This window comes from Notolepis coatsorum (assembly GCF_963971535.1).
Source record: "Notolepis coatsorum genome assembly, chromosome: 20".
NCBI classification, from domain to species: domain Eukaryota; kingdom Metazoa; phylum Chordata; class Actinopteri; order Aulopiformes; family Paralepididae; genus Notolepis; species Notolepis coatsorum.
The window spans coordinates 15919343-15929548 of record NC_140184.1 but is presented as its reverse complement, the minus strand read 5'-3'; the positions used below and the strand labels follow the sequence as shown (position 1 = coordinate 15929548).

At 38.3% G+C, this 10206-nt stretch overlaps 1 protein-coding gene across 1 annotated transcript; it reads right to left on the bottom strand.

Annotated features, from left to right (window-relative positions):
* Positions 1 to 2081: 2081 nt before the first annotated feature.
* Positions 2082 to 8484, bottom strand: LOC311247183 (chymotrypsin A-like; the record flags this gene model as incomplete). Its single annotated transcript, XM_084337519.1, has 7 exons — positions 2082 to 2243; positions 2487 to 2620; positions 4587 to 4770; positions 4946 to 5024; positions 5405 to 5487; positions 8072 to 8175; positions 8433 to 8484. The coding sequence occupies 7 exons, from the start codon at positions 8482 to 8484 to the stop codon at positions 2082 to 2084; spliced, it is 798 nt and encodes a 265-aa protein (XP_084193645.1).
* Between the last annotated feature and the right edge of the window lie 1722 nt (positions 8485 to 10206).

The window sequence follows — 10206 nt, the reverse complement described above, 5'->3', positions numbered from 1 at the left end:
AGCCACAGAACTGCGATTTGTCAAATGAAATAGGTATCGGTATTTTAAACTACGTGTCGGTCAATTATTTTGCGACAATGACCTCGTAGCTTACATTATACCTTACATATACGAATACAACCTCTCCTCATTCTTCCTGACATTACTGCATGCCTGATCGCTACAATACGTTTACTAGGCACCGATTGGACAAGTATTATTATGCAGCTGAGAGAGGATGTTTTTTCACTGAAGACGTTGTTCTGTTATCAACCATAATTTCTTTGGACAATAAACCCTATAAACCACATCAGCTGCAGCCAATAAACCCTGTCAACATCCACAACTTATTTTGTTACAAAAACATCTAGTAGGTGCATCGTGGCGCATTGTCAATTTATTAGTTAATGACAAGCGGCCACTAAACCTTAAGTTCTCCAACTAACGTTATTTATTTAATAATAATTAACATAAGTAGCATGGTAATAATACATAGGTTATTGATCAATGAATGTATTGATACATTAATGGTGTACAGATGATACACCAGTAGAAGTCATGTTATTTCCTCATTGTCCTCTTCTGTGTCGCCTCAAAAAATAGGATCGAGGCGATTTTTTGCCAGGCGACAGAAATAGCTGCGCGACCGTCGCTTCAAAATCTCCTGCCGTGTGGGTTCTCTCATTCATAACAATGGAGGCGATACAATTCTGTCGGTCGGCTCGCAAAAAAAGTCGGTCGCCTGGCTAAAATCGCCCGCCGTGTGCGGAGCCCTTACCAAACATTCAGCACAGACAATGGGGATGCTGCCATCTTAAAAAAAATAAAAAATGTAAAATTTTTATAATTTTTTTAGCTCCAGGGCTAGGAGAAAAACATCCGGGGCTAAAGCCCCGGAAGCCCAGGGCTAACAACGCCACTGGTGTAGCGGCCCGACCGAATGTTCCAAAATCGCCATAATATTCACAATATTCTTCTGTTGGTATTCACTCTCGTTTTGAGTTGCTTGGTGGATTGGATGATTGCACTCTCCCACAGTAATAAGGAAAAACAATACATATTGGCCATTTTTACACTTTATTAATTTTACACTGTCAAGGACCTCAGTAGCTTGTGGAAGATCCGTATGCAGTCACAACAGCTTGGCACCTCCTCCGTGCTGGTCACCAGCCTGGTCACACACTGCTGTTTGGATGGCATCCCATTCGTCAACATGGTTGCGTTGGTCACTCTGGCACGTACTTATTACTGTGGGAGAGTGCAATCATCCAATCCACCAGGCAACTCAAAACGAGAGTGAATACCAACAGAAGAATATTGCATTTATTTGGGCCGCTACGCACACTTTTAGCTGTGTTGCTCATTCCACGAATGCATGCTCCTTACAAGTCGTACCTCTTTGTAAAGGTGACTAATCAGGCTTTCCAACAATATAAAATCCAATACCAATCTGTATTATTAAAGGGGAGGAATAATCGTCCGAAATAACATTTCCGAACTTCTTTTGAGGAGTTTATATATAGCATACTTATTATAGCGTGAATGGCCAACAATAGCAACCCTCCTCTATCCCCACTCAACTCCAACCCACACATCAGACCAAAACAAAACATTTCAACAAAGTGCAGTAGCCTACTAAGGGAGGTAGCTGATATATGACTATTCTTGGAAGCAATATGGTAGGGGAAAAAGCCTACAATGTACTAATGTCTACGCATTCACCAAGAACATGCTTGAAAGCCCCTTGGGAAGAGCATCATCAAATGGATCACACCAGGTGGCTCAACAAAGTGTCAAATTACAGCAAAAAGAAAGCTTAAAGCCGCATTAACATTAATAAGAACTTAATTGAAATGGTCCTCACTTGGTCAGACCAACTAAATTGAAATACGTTCTTATTGAATTGGCAGGGTGTGGCCCTATAATAAGTACAAAGCACAGTGTTGAACCTGTTTGTGGTCTGCAATTATGTTGGGGTTAAGATTAATGCAGTTAATCCCATGATTAAGTATTGTTTACAAAAGACAGTGTGGACAAATAAGTTTAATGAAAATATTTATTTTATTGATCCTCAAGATGAAAGCTAAAGCAACTCCACTTACTTAGTTGCCAGCCATGGTCTGGTCCATCCAGGCACTGAGCTCGCTGACGCGGGCGTACACGGCAGGCCTGGAAGTAGGGCAGGCATCACTGCCCCAGGACACAATACCAACCAAGGTCCAGACACCAGACTTCTCGCAGACCAGGGGACTACCAGAGTCACCCTAAATCATAAAGAAATGAATATTAATTTCACTACAGTACCAGTATACCTGTTAATTTCCCTAGTAACATGTTGGCCAAAGCCTGACTCCTCTGTCACACTCTGTTGTAAGCCTGGCCAGCTGTTCCTTCTTGGTGGGATAATATAATAATTAACTCTGATAATGCACCATATTTTGTACTGAAAGAGGAACAACAACTGATTTTCCTTTGGGATTGTGGCTCTTGTGTGATTTCAAGCTCACCAGGCAGGAAGAGGCACCGGAGGCACCAGCGCAGATCGTCAGGCTAGTGATCAAGTGGCCCCAGAAACGCTTGCACTCATCGTTGGTCAGCAGAGGAAGAGCAGCCTGCTGGAGCAGGGCGGGGGTATCAGGAGCTGAAAAATAGAAGCTTCAAAGTGAGTTTTGAATGTATCTGTTGTATTTCCTTTCCTTGTTTCACATGAATGAAAAATGGCATTATATAGTGTTTTCCAAGTACTAGGCCAGCGCACACTGGGTGAAAATCTTAACCTGTTTTCAGAAATGTTGCCTAAAGGTGCATGCCTAAGTAAATGGAAGATTGCTCCACTTCTACAAGGTCAATTTGCATGTTCTTGGTATCTAGGAACATCTAGGGACCTGGGGGTATGTATTCCCAGTGTCAGAAATATTGTGTCTGTTACTAGTTTTTGTAATAAAAAAAGGAGAATATAAATTAGGATTTTATTTAGCATCTGTGCCGGTGAATAACACCATGTTACAATTGCTGTGCTAGAGATTTCGCTCACTGAGCTCATTCAGCACCTTCTTGAGATCACGTGTACAAAAAGTCTAAGCAAATGAATAAAGGGAAGATGATTAAACAGAAGGATTTGTAGATACAGTAATAAATTATAATCAATTTTAATTATAAATTCATATTTGACCTTGAACGAACTTGACCTTATTGTGGCCAAATCATCTATGGATAGGGAAAAGGCTCCTCTTTCCAATGGCAGTGTTAAATCTGGATTAAGTCATTTACTCTCGGTTTTACGATAAAAGAGATATAATTAGCATTTTTCTCGATACATTTTTATTTTCGGTAAATCTTATAAAACATTGGTAAAAACGAAAATATACACTTTGACATGCTGTTGATAGGGTTAAGGTCTTTACTCTTGGATACATTTGAAAAAAACACACAACATTAATTAACATGTGGGCCCTCTTGAGGACGTTTCGCAACGTGCCACTTTGCCAACCTCTAGTCTAGCGGCTTGGGTGTGTTTCTTTTAATACAATATATAGATAGAATTAAAGCCCTATTTGTTGCCTGTCGATTGCCCTTTCAGGTGACAAAATCCGTTCAGCGGTTCTCGAGTTACATTATAAGGGGACCTTACAGCTTTATCAGGCAGTTGAGGAGAGGGATTATTAGGTGGCCTTGATGTCAAAGACGGCCATGTCCAATGTGACCTACTGGACAACAACACTATGACAGCCCTTTGGCTGGGACTTGAACCTACAACCTTCCTTTCATTAGCCCAGAGCCCTATTCATGTCACCACTCTATTGGAAAGAATAATGTGTTGAGAGCATGGAGGTTAAATACTGAGTGCTCAGTGCTATAGTCTGTGACCTTGAACACAAGCAGTGGTGCAGTCGTAATATGGGCCATGGCCAAACGCCACGTGCACTCATGTATCTCTCCTCTTTCATGAGTCGGAGCTGGGGACGAGACGGGCGGTCTTTTGTCACATAACACACGCCCAACACTACACACACACACACACACACACACACACACACACACACACACACACACACACACACACACACACACACACACACACACACACACAGTCTAGGGGTGACTTATCACCTAGACTTTGCATAATAATAGGATGCGCGCAATTCTGCCTCAGTGACGAAGCCCAAACGTCGTTTGACCACGTATGCCCAGCACTGCACCCCTGAACACAAGTCTAACCACATGACCACAGTAATGACTCCGCAACCTATCAAGTGTTTGGGTAGAGCAAACATAACATGCATGTGAATGGCAAGGTGCTCAGGTTAATTTCCCTCACAGTGCTCATCAGATACTAATTGACCTCTCAAACTTCTCTTGATGTATCAACAGTTGTGATTGGAGGATCAGGGAAAGAGGGCAGAGCTTGAGATTGATCAATTTAACAAATAATTTGCACCAAGGTATTTAGAGCTAGTAAAATAAAGCCAGCTGGTAAGTAAAACAAATAGATAAGCCAAAGTGGAAACTTTAGTTTTTTTTGGAGCCAGCTTGATAAACAGCTATAATAAAATCATTGGAAAAAAGCAGCTATATAGCCAAAAGGACACTAATATAACTTGGCTCACCATCGTGCCGGGTCAGACCCCAGCCAGAGGTCACACACTTCATGCCACCAGGGTAGTTGTCACCAGTCTGTGCGACACACACAGGGGACACATGCTCGCCCATCTGGGCAGGGCTGGCCAGCTTGATGAGCAGGATGTCATTGTCGAAGCTGTATCCAGGGGTGTATTTAGGGTGCTCGAACACCTATAGGAAGAAGTCAATATTACTTGCAAATACAGTCATTTATTATTTCCCTGACATTTGTATAATGTCTGATTATTATTAAACAATATATATATATATATCATTAAGGTGAACTTTTTTGTAATTGTGTACATATTGTTCATTTATATTATGTGTGGTATGCTTATCTACATACCTCTGCAATCTGCATGACCTGGATGTTCTCAGCGCTGGAGGAACGGTCATGCTTTCCCAGAATCACATGGTGATATTTCCTGTCAGGGTGGAATTGTGATATTGGGTTTACAAATTAATGCATTACAGTAACATGTTACAGTAACGCCATTACTTTTGGCAGTAACTAACTAGTACTCTAACGCATTACTTTTAAAATTCAGTAACTCAATTACCGTTACATCTATTTGTATGTAGATTGGTAGCGAGAGGTAGCGAGCTGCAGTATGATTGGATATGATTGACTTAGTATTTGGTATATTCAATTTTTTATTTACATTTCTTCCCCCATTACATCATGGGAGGGATAGATACGGCTTCTACCCTTTGATCTCAGTTTCAGGAACTGGGTTTTGATGGAATACAGTACAATAAGTCTAATGGTTTTACTAAGGTGTAAAGAGTTACAACTGGCCTGTACCTGATATTGCAGTGGGCAGCAGTCACAACCCAGTTCTCATTGACCAGAGAGCCTCCGCAAAAGTGGAAATCCTCAAAAATATCCTGAGAATGAGATCAATGTTACAAATCTTTATTTAGAAAAGAATAACTAGTAAATCTATCTATAAAAAGTCCAAAAGATTCTGGAAGAAATACTGTACATATTAATCTGTTCACTGGCCAAGTGAGATACCTGTTCAGATTATGTGTTTACAGATAGACAGGGATTGAGGCATTGTTCTACAGAACGACTCCAACTCATTCAAAACTTGTCAGCTATGCTACGACTAACTAGATAGAACCAAGAGGAGAGACCACATCAGTCCAGTATTAGCTAACCTACACTGGCTTCCGGTAACATTTAGAATTGATTTCAAGGTCCTCCTCCTTATATACAAAGCACTAAATGGAACAGGACCAAGCTACGTTGCAAATTCTCTAGTCAACTATGTGCCTCCTAGAACATTGCGATCATCTACTACTGAAGGTTCCAAGCCACAGTCTAAGGAAAATCGGGGATGCAGCCTTTGCAAACTATGCACCAAAGTTATGGAACACACTACCTATGGACATTAGGGAAGCTAGATCTCTTAATATTTTCTAAAATAAGCTAAAAACGTACCTCTTCACGATAGCCTTCTAATACACTCCGCTGTTGATTGTACTGTAGCACTATTTTACTCTGTCCATTCTATTGCATAATCTTTAGTGCTGTCAATAGATACATTTTTTTTTTACTAATTAATATCACAATTCCTGTAATTAATCTAGATTAAAAATAGCATTTTTATACTTAAGACCAAAGCTTGTAACAAAATTTTTTTCACAGGACTTATAGGCGATTGAATCGAATGGGTCACAGACCTGACTCTCGATGTACCTTGTGTCCAAACAGTGCCACAGGAACATTTATGCATATGTACAACAAAGGGGACAAGCGAGTGTCTCTGTATATCGTTTTTTTTTTTTTTTTTTTTTTTATAATTAGTTATGTATATGTTCTGGGCCCCTTTGGCTTTGGGTCGGATGGTTGCGGGCTCGGGGGTGGGGGGGGGGCCCTGGTTCGGGGCCTCGGCGGGTCGTGGTGTTAAAGAGGCATGATGCTTTGACTCGCTGGGGTGCTGGACTCGGGGTCCTCGAGGGTTGGGGATCGTGGCTGCTGTGTATGGTGATGGAGGGGGCTCAGGATGATCACTGTACAATCTGTCTCAATTTTTGTTTTGTCATTGTTGTATTAAGTTATTGTCCTGGGATGTCTTTTTATGTATTATTATTATTATTATTATTATTATTATTATTATTATTATTATTATTATTATTATTATTATTATTATTATTATTATTATTATTATTATTATTATTATTATTATTATTATTATTATTATTATTATTATTATTATTATTATTATTATTATTATTATTATTATTATTATTATTATTATTATTATTATTATTATTGTATTGTGATATGTTTTGTTTCATGTTGAAAAAAAAAAAAAAAAAATTGATAAAAAAAAAGACCAAACAGATAACAGATATTTACTAAAATCATGGAATTAATGTAAAATCAACACAAAGAAAGTATATTTAGATTCAAATACTATTTTAATAGCTTTCTTTGAATACAGTTTCTCTCCTGTGAAATACAAATGTTCAACAAAACCATCAACATTGACTCAGCTAGACCTCTTTCTTATATCCGCAGCGCTAAAATTGAAGATGTTTCACTCCATAGATTAATCTAGATTAATTTATTTTAATGCTTTAAATAATTTAAATTAATCTCAAATTAAAGCGTTAATTTTGACAGCCCTACTATCTATTCTATTCTACTATTTTATTGCACTGTATTGTTTTACTCTGTCTATTACTTTTTATTACAGGTTCAAAACTGTCAGGTATTGTGTGGTTTTTAAACAAGAGACTGTCAGGCTTTAAAACTGTGTAGGACCCAGGCCTAAAACTGAACCCTGAGAGAGGGAACTGCACCCTGAGAGGGAGGTTTGCCCTGAGTGGGAGGCTCGAAGGGTCAAAGTGGGTATAAAACAGGAGGGAAGACTGTCACGTTTTAAACTGTGGATACCAAACAGAGAAGGTAAAGATGACTTTGAACTGTTGAACAGTAATCCAGAACTATTTTATTGCACACTGTAAAAAAATAAAGGGTTAATCTATTATATTCTACTATTTTATTGCACTGCAATATTGCACTATTTTACTCAGTCTATTTTATCTTACTCTGTTTATTATTGTCTTGTTAAAACTGAATCAAACCATAAACTAGGTGGCCTGTTGGGATGTTAGATCCTAATGTGAAAAACTGTGATTTCATATGTCTGCACTTTATGTGCAAATGTTTTGCCTGTCTTTTATCTGTTGTGAAGCACTTTGAGCTGCAGTTTCTGTATGAAAGGTGCTATACAAATAAAGTGTATTATTATTATTATTATTATTATTATTATTATTATTATTATTATTATTATTATTATTATTATTATTATTATTATTATTATTATTGTTGTTGTTGTTGTTGTTGTTGTTGTTGTTGTTGTTGTTGTTGTTGTTGTTGTTGTTGTTGTTGTTGTTGTTGTTGTTGTTGTTGTTGTTGTTGTTATTATTATTATTATTATTATTACTGTTACCGTACATCGAAGGTCACCTGCCAGGGCCAAGAATGGGGCACAGCCTCCTCACCGTTGACAATACGGGAATAGCCAGTGATGACAGGCTGGATGGCTGGGGCGCCACAGCCTGTAGACACAAACAAATATTTATTGTACAGTCATTATCATATCTATAAGCATTGAGCTATGATGGCCACTCAGAGGACAGTGAACACGTAGACATGAAAAGGCATGAACAGATTTGAAAATCTGGAGTTTTCTGTTATGGATCAAGCCTTATACTAACTAGACTAAAAACCTTTGCAATGCAGATGTCCAATAACTTAGATGGTTCCCTTTCCTGTTCAGGAAACCAACCCTCCCAGTATCAGTGCCATAACTTACCGTAGGCAGCACTAACAAAGGCGAAGCAGGAGAGAATCCACAGGAAGGCCATGTTTTCAGCTTGGTTCAGTCAGGCCCTCTGAGGGTCTTTTATACAGACGTCAGGGCATCTTATCTGCTGTTTGTGGGACACTGTACACCTTGCATGTGGGATGAGATTGGGTGGGATGTTGTGAAAAAAAAAAGAAGTCCCATTCCAAATTAGGTAAAGTCTTACTTTCATCTTTGTAATTTTCATATTGTTTTGAGATGTATTGTTTTAATGTATTACTGTATCAGAATACTGTCTGTTTATTGCACTTTTATATCATGTCGGTTATATTATAATTATAGTTGTACATCAGTCATCGGTTCACTTCATACGGTCCAGGAATGTTCAATGTTCTTAATAATTTCATATCATTTCATATTCTTACCTCATTACGTTTCATTCAAGTGAATTCAATTAGTTAAACATAAAATTATTGTTTAGAATATATTTCTATTGTATGCATACAGCAAGATACATTTAAAGAATCAAATTCACTGGTCGAGCTTTTTACAATACAAAAACAAACCGTCTGGGAGTTTCACATTATGTGTATGTGATATTTCATCACATCTATGCTTTATGAATAAAGTTAAAAATGTTTCAAATAACATTTGATTTCATTTTCAATTTAGATAATCTATAGTTGGCAAAATAGATGAGGTTGTACTGTAAATAAGTCTAGTATGGACTTTTTGTCTCAAGGTCATACTGTTGACAACAGGTGCCCATTTCACATGGATGGTGGGGGCAGGGCCGGACTGGGAAAATGATTCATACCAGGAGATATAGCGCGAAATATAGCCCCAGTCAGGCCACCTTTTAAGCGGGGGGTCCCCCACCAGGATTTCTTTTTGTTACAAAGACTTAATTTCCTGCATTCTGGTGCAGGAATTTTTGAATTTGTACCCTTTAAATGCCAGTGTTTGTGATGGCATCACAAATTATTGTAAAACCAAAACACAAAAATGTAAATATCTTCAATAAGTGGATTTTTCTGGGGGGGGGGGGGGGGTTATTACAGCTATATGTCAATGATTAGCAACAACACTGATTTCGATGGATTTTTCGTTTTTTTTGTAATAATAATAATAAACTTTATTTGTATAGCACCTTTCATACAGAAACTGCAGCTCAAAGTGCTTCACAACAGAAAAAAGACAGGCATAAAATGAGCACATAAAGTGCAGACATATAAAATCAGTTTTTCACATTAGGATCTAACATCCCAACAGGCCACCTTGTTTATGGTTTGATTCAGTTTTAAATAGACAATAATAAAAAGAGTCAGATAAAATAGACAGAGTAAAATATAGTAAATATAATATATATAGATTACTGTTCAACAGTTCAAAGTCGTCTTTACCTTCTCTGTTTGGTATCCACAGTTTAAAACTTGACAGTCTTCCCTCCTGTTTTATACCCACTTTGACCCTTTGAACCTCCCACCCAGGGCAAACCTCCCTCTCAGGGTGCAGTTCCCTCTCTCAGGGTGCAGTTATAGGCCTGGGTCCTACACACTAATGTCACATTGAAAAGAATACTCACTCTTAGGCCCGGACTGGCCATCGGGAGCACCGGGAGTTTTCCCGGTGGCCTGGCCTGCACAGATAAAAAAAATTAAAATTAAAAATTAAAAAAAAAGTATAATTTTTTTTTTTTTATAAATTTTTTTTTTTTTGCCAGGCCATTGTTTCTAGTTGTGGCGGCGATAGTTAGATAACCTAGGTGGGTGGGGAACAACCA